At 36.3% G+C, this 15,476-nt stretch overlaps 1 protein-coding gene across 1 annotated transcript in view; it reads left to right on the forward strand.

Moving 5' to 3' along the window:
- Window positions 1-437: 437 nt before the first annotated feature.
- Window positions 438-15,476, forward strand: part of LOC131592373 (semaphorin-3E) — a 130,474-nt gene continuing 115,435 nt past the window's right edge. The window contains exon 1 of the mRNA XM_058863844.1: window positions 438-619. Within this exon, the coding sequence (XP_058719827.1) occupies window positions 505-619 (115 nt within the window). The 5' untranslated portion in view covers window positions 438-504. The remainder of the gene's footprint in view (window positions 620-15,476) is intronic.

Here is a 15,476-nt window from a genome sequence, read left to right on the forward strand (position 1 = left end):
AAAACTAGCTGTTCGGCAAGTCAGAGCAAGGGGCTGAGTTCTGAGGAGCACCAAGGAGGAGGGTGCTTTCTCCTTTTTCCCGATGTGGTTTTTTTTTTTTTTTTTTTTTTCGCGTCCCTCCTTCTCTGAATGAATTGCCTTGCAGGAGGGACTGAAAATACAGCTTCTTCCTGAATCCACTGGCAGAGTTACTAAAGACAGCTCAAGACACAACACTGCAGAGTAACGCCTTGGAATGTCCTCGCACTTTATAAACAATTGTCCTAGGGAGGGAATATTTTTACATGACATTTGCACAGCTTGACAAATGGCTAGCTGAGGCTGTGCGCTGCTCTGATGAAAGCTGAATTTCCCACAGAGACACCCCACAAACTGACCAAAGAGAGACATCTAACTGCACTGGCAAAGTACAAGTGGAAGTTGGAGCCTTAAAAACACCCCACCAAAACAACAAACAGACAGCAGCAGTTCGGTGAAGAGAACAAGAAATTTATCTTGGGCAGCATGACATCTGCTCAGGACCTTCTAATCCTGGCACTGTATGGTTTGTTACTAGAGCGACCGGCGGGATGTCACGCAGCAGATACGAGGCAACCAAGGCTACGTCTGTCACATAAAGGTAGGTCAGTGTGTCAGGTTTTTAAAGACTTTATCCTGTGCAAGTTCATTGATTTCACTGAATGTATTGCATCGGGATAAAATTGTGGTCCTTTGATAGAGTAAAATGTTCCTATTCAGAAAGCTTGTGAATTGTTTCCTTGTACTAAACTGCATCCTAGATTAAGTTTACTGAATTCTGGAAGACTTAAGGTACTTGCAGTGATGATTTTATACTGCTGAAATATTCTTCTGCCTGAAAGTGTGTTAGATTTGCACGTCATTCTCTCTTGCTCTCCATGCTGTACGAAGGCTGTCAGGTCTCTTAATAAGAGGGAAAGAAATGGAGAAGATAACCTGAAATTATAGCTTAATAAATGTGCATCATGTAACCCTTGAACAATTAAATGTCTGTTTCACTTTTAGAATTCTATCTGTCTACAAATATAGTTAAGGCAAAAGGACTGAATTCCTGTGCAGCCATATGATTCATTTTCTAAACTAACAAGTGTCATCACACTATAATTAAAATGAGTACCTGCCAATGTAAGTCTGCTTGCTGTTTAACTTAGTTACCCAAAGGAAAATGTTATTTTTCTGACATATTTATGTAGAATACTTATAACTTTTATTTTTGATTAAAATTATTTAACTCTCAGTGACTTGATGGCTGAACCATTCTTCCTTAGCTCCTTCAGTGTCCCTATTTTGTTCTGGATTGCATGGGATTTAAATTCTTCCCTATGATTTGGGTTTAATCTTGTGTATATATATATATATATATAAATACCTGTGCATAGCCATGGCATTTCAGTTCTCTGCAGCAGTACATACATTTGTAGATTATATACTTAGGTATGAGAGATGATCATTGCAATAGGAGAAAAAAATGCAATTGTGCAATATAAACCTGTTTTATATGATGTTTGGCCAATCTATAACATTTGGATATTACTTCTTAGGCATATATGAAAAGAACATGCTTTATTTCTGACATAGTTGAGAATGAGCAAATTTCAGTTTACTCAAGAACATTTCAATGGTTATGCAGGTGATAACTAAGCTGCATCAGTATAAAGTACATTAGAACACCCATTTTAAGAATGGTTAAGATTTAAGAATTAGTAGCATCTAGAGCTCTGTGTGTATACAGCTTTTGTCTAAACAAGGTTTAATTTTGTTTTATATAGCAAGCTAAATTACCAATTATAAGGAAGGGAGAAGCTGAATAGGATAATTGGTCTGAAAGTCTTGCTAGGAAGCTATAAGGAATGGGGTTTGCTTTTATAGGGCAGTGAAATGTTTTAGAGAAAGAATTATTCTTCCTGGAAAGCTGTCTTGTAAGTAAACAATTGCTCTGAATGAAATAAATGATATGACCCCTTTTAACATATAAACCGCTTTTCTTTCAACCTATGATTTCAGAGTACAGTAGGAATGAGTGCCAAATGCTGATTGTATAATCCTTTCACATGTCTTACTGTTGAAAATGTGCATTTTAATACTGGTTTATTTCTAGATATAATTGCTAGGGCTGTAATTATTATTGATATTTGTTTGCTTCTGATGGGGTAAGGGAGATGAGAAAAGCACAGTAAATGAGACAAATAGACCTAGTATGTTGGTTCAGGACTTTGGCTTAGCTGAAAGTTTTGGCAAGCTCCCCACTATAGTGCTGTAACTATTAACTGCTTCTCTGCTCACTTGTAGTAGTAATTGCTTTCCAGTGGTTGGAACCAGTGTACATTTCAGTGCATACTCTCTTTTCAGCAGTGAGCCAGTAATTTGGCCATAACACATCATAATTATGATATCTTCAAGGAGATCTTAAAACATCCGTTTTTCACAGAGTGCCAAACCTTACCTGCCTGATGGCAGTTCCCTGAGATTAAATGACACAGAAAGATCTGTGCTCATAAATTCCCTACCACAGTTACACACATCATCATATTATATTTCACCTTGTACAATAACCTATCACAATTTTCACACCTAGGAAATGTGACTGATTTTACAAGCAGTGCTGCAGTCAGGCAGTGCCTGACCACATATCCCCAGCCAAGGGTTGGAAATGGCATACCTGCCTGCCACCCTGGGAACAGCTACTGCAGCCCTCCCAGCCAAAGGAATGTAGCGACCAAGCACGAGGACAATGAGCAAATGTCACTGCTGTCCTCACTAATCAAACACAAACAGCAGGAGGGACCCTCATCTTAATTGCATTTGCTCCAGAGAAAGGCTGCTCTGGGTACCAGAGAAGTGTGGGGTGGTTACAAAGAGATGGTTGATGTTTGTTGATAACAGTGGTCATGCACCCTCTGTATGAAGGTGCTTCAGCCTGTCCTGTGAGCTGCTGTTGTAATACAGAGGCTGAAGCCCATATATGTGAATTTTTACTGTGACCGGCTTCAGCCTCAGATAAAAATTTCACCACAAAACCCTGCAACATGAAGGCAGCAGGCCTGCTAACTGCCTCCCTTTGGAGCTGCAGATATTGGTGGCTAATTGGGATTAAGGCCCTTGAAACATAGGCTAGTGCTGACTGAAAAAGCTTCTGTGATGAGTGTGGTGAGGTTATGGACATCAATTTTTTTTTTTTGTTATGGATTTTAAAACAGTCCATTTTAAAGTTTTATTTCCTTAGAGTCAAGAGAATGCTTGCACAAATTAGAGACTCTCCTTTGATTTTTATAAATTCACAAATTATCTCTTTAAGTCACCTCTAAAGTGGTGCTTGGTGAAAGTGAGTTAGTGGTCTGACAGTGAATGGGAACCTTTTGCTCTCACAGCAAACCAGACCTTCACCTGCAGTGCACACATGTCTCCAAACCCACAGCAACAAGATCAGGTCCTAACCCTTGCAGAGGGGTCGCCTGATGGATAGGAATACCACAATCCCCCTGCCAATTAAGGGATATATTGTGCAACCCCTGTTTGACTCCATGGCCATTTGCTCTGCTTCAGTGGGAATTAATGAAACTCCTGCATTCATGAACTACTGTTAAACCTGTCAAGTCAATGCAAACTGTAATGGTGATTTTTGCTAAGGTAGATGATGGTTATTCACAGTAAACTCAAATGTGAATTTTGCCATTTCTTTATAGATGAGAGTTCTAACTTCATTTTTAGTAAGTTGAGATGGGTTTATATCCAGAACTTGAAGGTGTTTTCCTCAAACCATAATCTTGTGTCCATTGGAAAATTTATACTGCAGTTAGTACCACTTGTGATATTAGTGTTATGATTGCACTGAAGGTCAGTGGTTGAAGATGACCAACCAAGATCTGTGTACTCCAATAACTTCATGTTGATTTGTAGAAATAAAAATGTGTTATAGCTTTTTAATATTACAGAGAGATAGATTTCTGCATTATTAAGTTATAGGTTGACAACTTCATTTAAAAGTCATTAGCTCATTTTATGTACAGTACAGACTCTGGCTAATGAGGTGTTAATGGAAGCCAAGCTTCAGTCCTATTCTTTATAGGCTGCTGGTTAAATTCTTTCCCAGTATCCCACAGTTTGAGTTCTCACAATGGGAAATATATAATTAAGGTGAAATCAGCACATACTGTGTGTTAAAAAGAAACTATTTACATTACAGATTGAAATGGATTGGGTTTCCAGAGGACAGGAGGGATATATTTTTATAAGCCTAACAGAGCTACACTGGAAGCATGTGGGCCTGAAAGGCCCATGAAGGATGTAATTGTATAATTCAAGCATTATTCATGGTTTTCTTTGTATTTCTAATTGGTTTGGGATTTTTTCTTTTCCTAGTTCATAAATATGGTAAAGAACAAAGGTAATACAGTATGAAAATGAGATGTTGAGCCATTAGAGTGGTCTGTACAATTCTGTTGGTGCAACCGGGTCTGGTGCAGTTACGTGCAGCAATCTGCACGTCTTGAGGGATCTGTTTTCTGTTTTACCCATGACATTCTCTTGAGAAACTTGAGGGATTTTGGCATTACCTGACCTCAGGTTGTGTAGATATGCACCGGACACTGCTCTTGTCTGGAAAAAGTGTGGTTAAGAAGCAGTTGTACCTGCCTTAACCATTGAAATACGTCTTTTTTACCTGTTGTTGGAACTGCTTCCAACTTTCTACTGCAGAGTCAAGCTGCAGCAGGCAGAAGGAGCAGACTGAACTTAGAATGAAATCATCTGGGTTAAAAAATGTATTCTCCAAGCACAAATATTTCAAATAGTAACATACTGCTAAGGAAGAGAGAGATGAAATATTGCAGGCAAAAACTGATACTCTCCATGTTCATATTCAGATTTTAATATGTAAAATGTGTAATATAAAACATTTAATGTAGAAGAATTTAGTTTTTCTAGGGCTGACTAATCATCTTGGAGGGCTGCTGAGGTCTGTTACAACAAAAAAATGTCATTGCCATTTTTAGGAACCATACTTTAGGCATGCTTACTTTAACTTTCCTTTTGCAATTTAGAATTTATTGTAATTAAGATTAAGAGTTTCACCATGCTTATCTGTTGTAGTGCATCTAAAAATCATGGTATATTGCAACACTTAACCATGTTATCTTACTCTGATCTCTAGCTAGAGGGCAGTAAAATTTACTCAGGGGCTAACAACTACATTGAGTAACAAATACGTAGGGAATATTTAGACCATCATTTCTGACTCCTGAAGTAGGCAAATATGTTTAATAAAAGTGTAGTATTTTCAATTATTAATCACCTGGCCACATAAGTCATGGCTAATTAATGACTAGCCTCATAACCCAGAACTAAATCATTATTGATTAAATTTCATACATGAAAACGTTTTCTACTTTTAACAGCTTTCACTGGTTTTGAATTAGTAGGAAAGAGTAATTTTTCTACCAAAACGAATTCAAATTCAATAAAAATGTCAAATTCATGCTAGATATAAATCACCTTGACTTTGTACCAGGATAAGGAACTGACTTGTAGTCTTTGCTTATATGTAGTCCAGGGAAATCTATATACAAAAAAAATAGATTATATCATATATGTGTACACACACACACATATATACATATTCATATGTATATGCATCTCTAAATTGTGTGTTTATATGAACAGATTGAATTTTTTGTATTTCTTACATTGAATTAAAGAGCAGTAAAATTCCAAGGGTTTAGAAACTAATGGCCTTTATTATAGCTTCACATCTAAATGTGCTTGGGTATAAGGGCTGATTACCAGAATTACGAGTGTTTGGAAAAAAAATGTGACCAGTAATGTTTTATCATTCTTGAGGCCACATAGAACTCAGTGTTAGCTTAGAAATAGCTTAGGCAAAGATGTACAAGCATCTCTAGACCACCTAAGAGGCAGAGAGGAGAGCTTTTGCACCTCCCACTGGATAGGGAAATGATTGTTTACCAACATTTAGGGCAAGATTTAGATTTATTATCTACCCATATCACAAAAGGTGACTGCAAGGAAGTTCAGGAGTGCTTACAAGTAATCCCAGAGTGACTTGCTCATTGAGATAGGAATTTTTTGGCAGAGAATTCGTGCTAGTTCCTTTCATAACTGCATTTTGTTGACAAAGGCTGCTGTAAGTATTGCTGAAACACAGCTCTGAAGTGATAAGCGCCACCGCCAGGGATGCAAGGAGCAGACGGTTTGCAGCTGAACATCAATCACTTTCCTGTTCCTGCCTTTGAGAACTAAGTACTATCTGAAGGTGCAAGACCAGAATATCCTGCATGTTGCTGCTTCTCTGCAGCTAACTCCCTGCTTTCAAAGTGATAACACCATCTGCTATTTTAAACTCTTAATCAGATATCGTGCTCACCATTATTTCACTGAAAGCAGGCGTTATATTTTACTTAGATGAAAGCAGGATTAATGCTATTTGCATGATTTACAGGATGGTGTGCAGGGGTGAGTTTCTGTGTCAGGCCTTTTGAGAAACTTTGGATGAATAAATATACTAAAAGTGTGCAATGGAAATATTATATAATATTAAAACTGCTGCCCTGGTTTTCTTCATGTAGCTGGGCAAATATGACAAAATTATAGCATGCAGACAGTGTTAATTACAAAAATAATAATTTCTTGTAGAAATTCGTAGCCTGTAGGGATAAAGATAACAATCTTTGTTTTACAGGGAAAAAAGCCCTCTTGAGTATACTACTTAAAATGTTTTGTGTTGGTTAGTTAATGTTTGGCATTTATTTAAATCAGTTAAGAATTTAGAATTAAACATGAAAGAACATGTTGAAAAATAATGAAAATATAGCATTATGAAAAATATGTAGTATGCTTTAGCCATAATTTCAAACTCCTGTTAAGGACAGACTTAAATAATTTTGAAGAAACAATATTTGAGAAGTTTTAAAAATAAACTCCATCTTTAAATTGGTGAAAAATTTAAATTGTCATCACCAATTCAGTTTGAGGAACTGAAGCTACTGATCCTACTGTATGCATTAAAACAAAGGAAATCATCATGATTCTTTCAGAGCAGTTTTAAAACTAATGTTTTTATCTCACATTGACAAATTCCATTTTCCCCTTGATCTTGGTTCTTCTGATCACCCTCAAAGCTACAAATTCGTATTTTAGAAGGGAAATTTCTCCTTGTTAATAAAGTCAGTTGAAAGCTGACTTCAGTGTGCTTCTCTTCTAAGCATTTTCTTCCTAGTTTAAGCTATAAATTGATATGCTTTCACTCATGCTGCATCCCTTTGGCAAACTGTTTTATAGCAGTCTAAAGACTAATTTTTTTCCCTTTCAAAACAATATAAAGCAGGAATGTACCATTATGTATTCAGTTTTTTCTTACTCTGATGATTTTCATACCTATAAAAATCACCCAAGCAGAAGCATTTTAAGATAAATTTTGTTTTTTTAAAAAAAATTTTAAGACACATTGTTACAAACACAAGGAGTGGTTTCTCTGGTTTGTCTCAGGGGTTCTTTGCTGCATTTTGATGCTAGAACTCTTCAAAATATTTGTAAATTGCAGCACATTACAGTCAAGCATCCAAATACACTGTTTAGCTGTGCTGTTGTTAGTCATATAATCTTAGTGACAAACCTTTGTTCCTTTTCTAGTCTACTCATTCTTATTTTACCTGCAATTTGGAGGACCTCCAGGATGTAATGGCATGTCAAAGGTTCCTTTTACAGTTTCTGTGCAAGTATGTACAGGAGGTCTGCAACCACAAAGTTGTCACAGGGATGTCTGCCAAGCGTCTTGGCCCTGGCATGACACCCAGCCTGTGTGTGCAGCCAATAGCTGCAAAACTTGAATCACTCATGTAGCTGCAAAATAATTTTTGATGAAATAAAAGTTGAATCTCATCTTTAAATTACTTTTTATTAGTCTTGGGTGAAAGCAGAGAATTGGCGGTTGTTTATGTCATGTCTTTCTACCCTGTCTCGCTAGAGTACTTGGTGTGCTTTATTGCCTCTTCTGTCAATCAGAATCTGCTCAACTCATATTAAAAGTCAACAAGAGTCTTCCAGTTACATGTAATGATCTAAGATTTGTTCCTGAATGCAGCGTTGTGTTTCAGACTGAAACTTCATTTGCCCTGTGGAAGTGCCAACCTTTTCCCTTATAAACGGCGCAATAACAGAATCAATTCTGTGTACCAGGAAGCAGCAATACTGCATCATGTTCTTTTTGCTTTTCCATGGAGACACAGGGCCATAGCCCTTCCTGTAACTCACCTGCTTGTTACTGACTGGCTCCTGGTACTTAGACCTCCAGTATCAAGGAATGGATTAAAAACTGGTTTTGGAAATTTCTGCACATTGCAAAGTCAACACAAAGAAACCTTCTAATGGTCAAATGCCAAAGACTAGTTTGACAGAGACATGTACCATTCAAAAATCATATTACCATTCTTGGTTGAATTTTCATATCAGAAAGCCCTAATTGTGAAGGAAACTTTCTAGTCAAGGAACATTATATGGGAAACATGAGAGTTGTCTGCTTCATGGGATCTGTTGCAATATAGTTCAAAGGATCTTTATGAATATTTGATGTCAAAATACAGAAAAAAATTAAAGGCTAAAATTTCATTAATGAAAAATAAAAAAAACCCTTCAAACTCAACCAAAAAATGTCTTGTAGCCAGAAATTGGAGAAAGACAAAAATATCACTGTCAGCTTCTCATATCTCTTTGGCCTGAGAAAAGATGTTCATTATTTGTAAGAATTTGATGACAGGAAATTTACAGTATGCTTCAGACTGTGACTTGGCAGGAATAGATACAAAAAGTTATGATCCTTGTGAAATCATGTTGCTAGCATTTTTACTTCATCAGTAATGAAGAATTTCAGTTTTTAGGAGAGTTTCTTGTTCAGCATTTGCAGTTTACCTTCTCTTTATTTTTTATTTTTTGAAATCATCAAAAAAACCCAAAAATATATTTACATACAAACATAAGACATTCTCAACCCGTGCTAGACCCCTCTAGCATGATGAGTGGTCTTTTTTTTTCTTATTTTTCCCAAAAATAATTTTCTAAATCAAGGGACCAGTGCTTGGAAGATAGGCATTCAGTGAAAGAAGATTTAACTCCTCTTCACATCCTTAATGTGCCTATTCTCTACTTCTCTGTTTATTTTCATCTAAAGGATTCCTGACTTCATACTGTGAAGCAATTGAAGCTTCTGTGGGGAGTCAAACAATGGGGTTTTTACTGTTGCTAAGTTTGCTTTATAAGCTTTTTCTTACAACACAGTTGTTTAATAGGCCTAGTAAAGTGGTGAATGCAGCTGTAAATATATCTTTTATTTGTTGATGTACAATAAACATCACAAGGATGTTGGCCTTTTCTTATTCTGATCTTCCTGACACTGGTGAAAGGAAATTGTACAAAATGAATGAAAAGTGCCTGGAACTGATTGCAGAAAACAACAGTCCCCACATACCTAAGGGTTAGTACCTTGTTTCTCTTTTAACAGATGGTTTCTCCCAGCAGTGTTACTAAAACTTAATAATAGCAAAATAATAGGTTTCTTGATGTGAGGGAACTATTCCAGATAGCACTGTTCACTGGGGTCATCTCTGAAGGTCATTTTTCATCCAGGAAGCTAAAGGTTAGCAAGTGTTTCTCAATTCCATGAGCTCCTGCAACTCTTTATTTATGATTAAGCTAAGTGCTCTCCTGTGGGTGTGTGGTAAAAGCCAGGAGTAAAAGAAAATAAACCCATTCCTTTATATATTAAATATTTCATCTCAGTTGATTGAGAATGGTATGATGCAAAGCTTGAAAATATGTGCTGTCTGGGAGCCCAGAAAGACATAAGCTGTCTTGGAGATCTTGTTCTTATTAATGTTGTTGCTGAGAAAATGTCTTGTCTTTACGTGCCTGTGTTTACATGCAGTAAGTCATTATTCTCTCTTCTCTGCTTATCTTAGGCATGGCCATGTCCTCCTGCATATTTTCAGGTTACACAAGCATCTGGGATAGCAGTCGTTTCCAAACACACTACTGAGAAGGTGTTGAAGTATGCAGCAGGTTCAGCACTTATTATAGCTCATAACCAGGCTGTAAACAGTCCCAAGCACTTTACAGATTCCCTGGTATTCCTTGTTGAGTGACTCCAGCTTCTGTGGTTTAACACTCAAGCTCTGCAGTGGGCTATTTAATTTCTGGAAGAATTCAATTCTTGTAAATAAAATGCTTCACATTTAGAAGTCAGAGTTACAGAACTGTTTCTCCAACAACACTTCTGAATGCAGTATACTGTCCTTAAATTCTGCTGCTAACATATGAAAAATATATTACAAAACCAGAATAATTAATAAAAAAAATAGAACAGAGGGCTTATTTCACTATTTACAGTAGCAAACCTCCAATAAACTTTCGTGACTACAAAGTCGACAGGATATTCCTTGCTCCTGACCTTACTCTCTGAAAGAAGTGATCCATTTAGTCACTGTGTTTCACCTGAAGTTGTATTCCTGTCTCACTTGAGTTGAGAGGGAGAATAGCTGTCAGCTTAAACCAGAGTCCTTACATTTCAATACAAGTAATAAGATGGATTTGGGAAGAATGTCTGATGATAGGTCTAGCATGGTACACATGCAAGGATAAAACCTTTTGGCTGAGAATGACTTACTGCAGAGTTTACAAGCTGCAGCACTATTGCCTTGATAAAATATAAGATATTATTCCTAAGTAGTGTGTCTTTGATCTAACAATGGTCTGGTAGAAGAGGATGGAGGTGTAGTCATTTGAGTAGGAATGGTAAAACCTGAGCAGTGTAAGTTGCTCCCAGAGCTGCTGGACACAATTGTCTCTGGATCACAGTAATGACTGATGTGCTCTGCACCTGCTTCCATGCACACACAATATGCTGATTTAGATTAAGCATGACATGCTTAGGTTAAGCAGCTTTCAGAACAGTTTAAACTGAATTGAGGTACTTTCATATTGAAATAGGTGAGCCACTAACAGCTGTCTGCGACAGCTCAGCTACTCCTTGGCAAAGAAGCAGTAAGAAACTGCTAGAGGTTAGGTAAGTTATTTCCACAGCACACAAAGTGGCCTTAAGGACTGTATCCTAAGACTTTGGTTCTATAAGTACTTGATTTTATGTGTATACTTTTAATTATACAAATTGCTTCTTTGATTAAAAATTAAATTGGGGTTTGTTTACAAGATCAAAATCTATGGCATAGATTCTTTGAGGCCATCCCTGTAGTGTGAGCTATTAAAATCAATAATGACAAAAGTTGTTTTACCAGTTGTTTGCCAGTTGTTTTACCAGTTAGTTGTTTTTAAAAGTTTTTATGCACCAGGCATTACAAAGCAACTTGAAACTTTGAAAATTTTGATTTATGTATACAATTTCACTTTCCATTTTATTCTATGGTTAAACACTTATGGAAAATCTTGAGAATTACAACTTAATGTCCTCCTTTTCCATAAGGAAAATGGTATTTCCAGAAGATACTTCTCTGAGGCTTTTATAATATAAAGCACTGTAATATGTCTGGGTACATGTCATTTAGAATTGTGAAATAAATTTTACAAGTGCTATATGTGGTCTCTGTTATTTTCTTGATATGGAACAACCCCTTACGTTTTTAGGAAATCTAAGAAATTACTTCATATTATCAGGCTAATGAATTTTGTTTTTGGTTTGTGGTTTCGCATTTACTGCTTTAATGTTTAATAGCACTAAAATCCTTGAGCTGTAAAATTAGGTGTCTGGGCTGTTGAAAACTCCTTGTAGTTTTAATTTAAGAGTAAAACAAAACAAAAAACTTATAACATGGAGATTTGAAAATAATAATAACTACTGTTTATACATTCTTGTGAAACATTTCCTGAAATGTGCTGTGAATTTGATAGCAGTATAGAAATGCTTTACCTTGGGACTGTTGAAAGGTAACAGAGATATTGGCATGTCCTGATATCTGATACCAGTGCCTGGGAGTGTTGCAGAACCCATGGGGAATATTTGAGAGTTAAACTTGTCATGTCTTAGCATGTTTTAGATTTTGAATGGTGTATCCTATAAATTAACATGCAGAAAACAGGTTTCTAACCTATGATGAGAAGGCACTCCAGAGTTTTTCTGAATTAGTCATACATTATATGCAGGACTGCAGCACTGCTTCAGCCGTGTTGGATGGTTTGGCCTCTGCATCCAGCTGTTCACAACATGGTGGTAAGTTTCTACAGGTGTTTATTTCTGTGTGAATTTTGTCTCAGTGGTTGTATAAGTGTTTGGTCCTTCAGTCTGTAAGGTCTGCTCTTGCCAGACCTTAATTTTGATGGCAGAGGTTAGCATCCACCTGAGCACCATAATTATGGTTGCAAGCACATTGCAGTAGCACAGGGAGAGGACGTGTTTCTGTTGGCACCTCGGAGTCCTGCAGTTGGTTTCACAGGAATTGTAACAATGCTGATACTGCTTACTCACTACAGGATTGTTTACAGACTCTTAAAAATGTGTTTGAGAGCACTAGAGTATGGAGGTAGATTCCATAATTGTGTACAGCAGGTTCCATAATTGGATTTTAAAGCCTTCCTTATCTTAATGTTGCCTGATTGGACAAGACTTGCTTTTAACCCCTCAGTTCCCCATCTAAACACATCCTGATTTTTACTCCTTAAAAAGACCTCGCACCTGCTGAAAATGTAGATGAACACAAATAAAGACCTCCCAACTGATGTCTGGTGTCTGTCTTGGATGGTGAAATCCAGAGATCTGATATGATGCTTAAAGAAGTTATAGTACCCCTGAAACTTGTTTTTAAACCAAATATTTTTAAAATTAAACTATTTCTTTTTTCAGAAAGCCAAGCCTTTTATTTCACTGAGAGGTTTTTTTTGTTGGGTTTATTGGGTCACCAACAACGTGATTGTTGATTTGAGAAATCCAGATTTGAGAAATCTGGATTAATTTGAAATTTTAAGGAAAACTTTCAGCAAGCTCCTGGAATGCTCTAGTATTTAAGTCTTGCTGAATCTCATAATTTGCTTCCCACTAGAATTATACAACCTATATGGAGAATAAAACTTCCTTCCAACTACCTATTGTTTTACCTCATGAGACTGAAATACCTTTGAGTAGTGTGACAGTGGCAATAAGGCATATGAACAAAGACATGCCTCAAAGCAGGCTATCATTAAAGAAGATAAACTTGGAAAATGAAAGACGTATTCTACACTCCCATATCCTTGTATCACGTCCCTTGTCTTTATTTTGTTCTTTCCTCTACTGAAGTAGTCTGAGATGTTATTTTCTTTATTACTTGCTTTTTTAATATCTTCGTTTTTTATTAATCAGTTCTTCCAAAGTCATACTTACGTTTCCTCATCCCTAATTTTTTCCTGCTGCAGATACCAGGGTATCCCAGGCACTGAGGTCTCCCTTATATCAGCTATATCCCTCTCATGTAACCTTCAGCAGTATTTATTCAACTCTTTTTATTCATTAAATACTTACTTGGATCTCTAGGTGGGCCAAAAATAGCAGAAGTATGATTGTTTCTGCATGGGCTTGTTGACCAGTTAGTTTGCATGTGCTAATTGACAATTAATTGGCCTGCTAATTGTATTTGTTTTCTAATGACTTTGTTCTCCTTTTTTAAGGGACTAATGGAGTGTTTCTATTTCTTAGCTGCTGACTTTCAGGAAACTTGGAAAAACTTTTTAGGTTTTTTAGACTGCTCCTACTCCTCACTCTTTTCCCTCAAAATTTAAAATTTGCCAGTGGGATTTCCTGTGTAATAGGGGACATGGATTGCATCACCAATCAGAAGAGTTCTCCAGAACACCTGATTTTTTAAGGAAATTAGACTTGTTTGCATCACAAGGCAAGCAGTGTTTACTGTGATAAATCATTCCTCTCTTTTTGGTCCTTCCAAACTGATAATTCTGTAGAGAAGTCAGATAACTACTGTCATTTCAGTGGCAACTTAATTATCTTTTCCAATAGTTCCTATGGAAATTTCAGTCTCCTGTGCTGCAGGTAGCTGTTCCTGTGAAATCCACATGATATCCAATCATGATTTAGCCTGAAGGTATTTTCTTATTTAATGAATTAAAGTCTATGAATGAAATTAATTAAATCTGTGTTCTGAAGGATTAGAATTAAAATTAATAAAACCTTGTTTTGATGTTTTTTGATCTTTAACAGTAATTGAAGACAATTGGAAGTACTTGGAAGCTATTTTCTGTGCTACTCCTTGCTTTCAGATTGGGTAGAATTATTATCCTAGTCCTTTCCTCCAGGATTTTGACATGCTTTTATTCCCAGGGAAGTCTTGGTGATATTCTGGAGCATGAGTATTAAAGCAAGAAGCCAAGGAATGACGGAAGTCTCCCAGATCAATACAATGCTAAAGGAAAAGAACATCTAGAAAATAAACCACATTAGTTCTGTATGACTGGAAGCTGAAAGAGTCCTCACTAGATAAACATTTGCATTGGATATTCTAGAGAAGACCATGTAGCTGAGGTAGTGAGATGAGCTTCATCTACCCTAAATCAAACCCACTGTATCAGTATTGGCAATCTTTTACCAAAAGACTTGTTAACATGAAAATTTCAAGAAAAAAAGGATCAGGTTGGCAGTTGAAAAAGTGTGTAGACAAGCAAGCTAAAAAATACAATCTATGGGTATTTGAGCACGTTCTACTTAAGGAGTAATAACAAAAAAGAATTCTCTATTTACTTTGTATTATCTTAGATGGTGTCATTCTCAGCTGAGACTGATAAACTAGTAATAAATAATTGTATGCTTTGCTAACAAGCAGTTTTTTTATCTGTAATCTCTGAAGATTTAAGTACTACGGCATTTTATTTAAAGTGCTTTGAGATACTAAGTTAGATAAATTAACCTTTTTCTTTTTATTGATTGTTCTGTAAATGCATTCCAAAAATTCTAGTATGCTGATGAGACCAAATTTTTCCTTAAGCTGCTGCCATTTGTTCTTTTGTAATGTTTATCTAGATACTGTTAATTAACTTTAATATTACAGATAGTTTAGGAATGTTAAAACCAGCCTTGTCCTATCTCAATTGTCAGAAACAGTAGCAGTGCTTTGAAAAAGTAAATGGCTGTTGCCTTTCAATTTTAGTCTCCACAATAATGCTTAGCTTTGTTCACAGAAAAGAATTTAATTCAGAAATTCCATATGAACTGATTTAGTGATGACTGCCATTTTAATAACTTGAGACACAATATTCTTCTTTGAAGTCTCATGTTTTGAAATTAGAGATTTTTAAGAATAGGTCATAGGTTTTGAAAATTACAGTGTTCAACAGTCTTGGAAACAATATATTTTCGATGTTTCAAATATTGGAAAAAATGGACAGTAAATTGAAAGAGCTCTGCGCTTATTTCCATAAATGCTACATGCTTTTTTGAAAATCTCATCTGCCATTATAAG

Source organism: Poecile atricapillus, chromosome W (assembly GCF_030490865.1).
Source record: "Poecile atricapillus isolate bPoeAtr1 chromosome W, bPoeAtr1.hap1, whole genome shotgun sequence".
Classification (NCBI taxonomy): Eukaryota; Metazoa; Chordata; class Aves; order Passeriformes; family Paridae; genus Poecile; species Poecile atricapillus.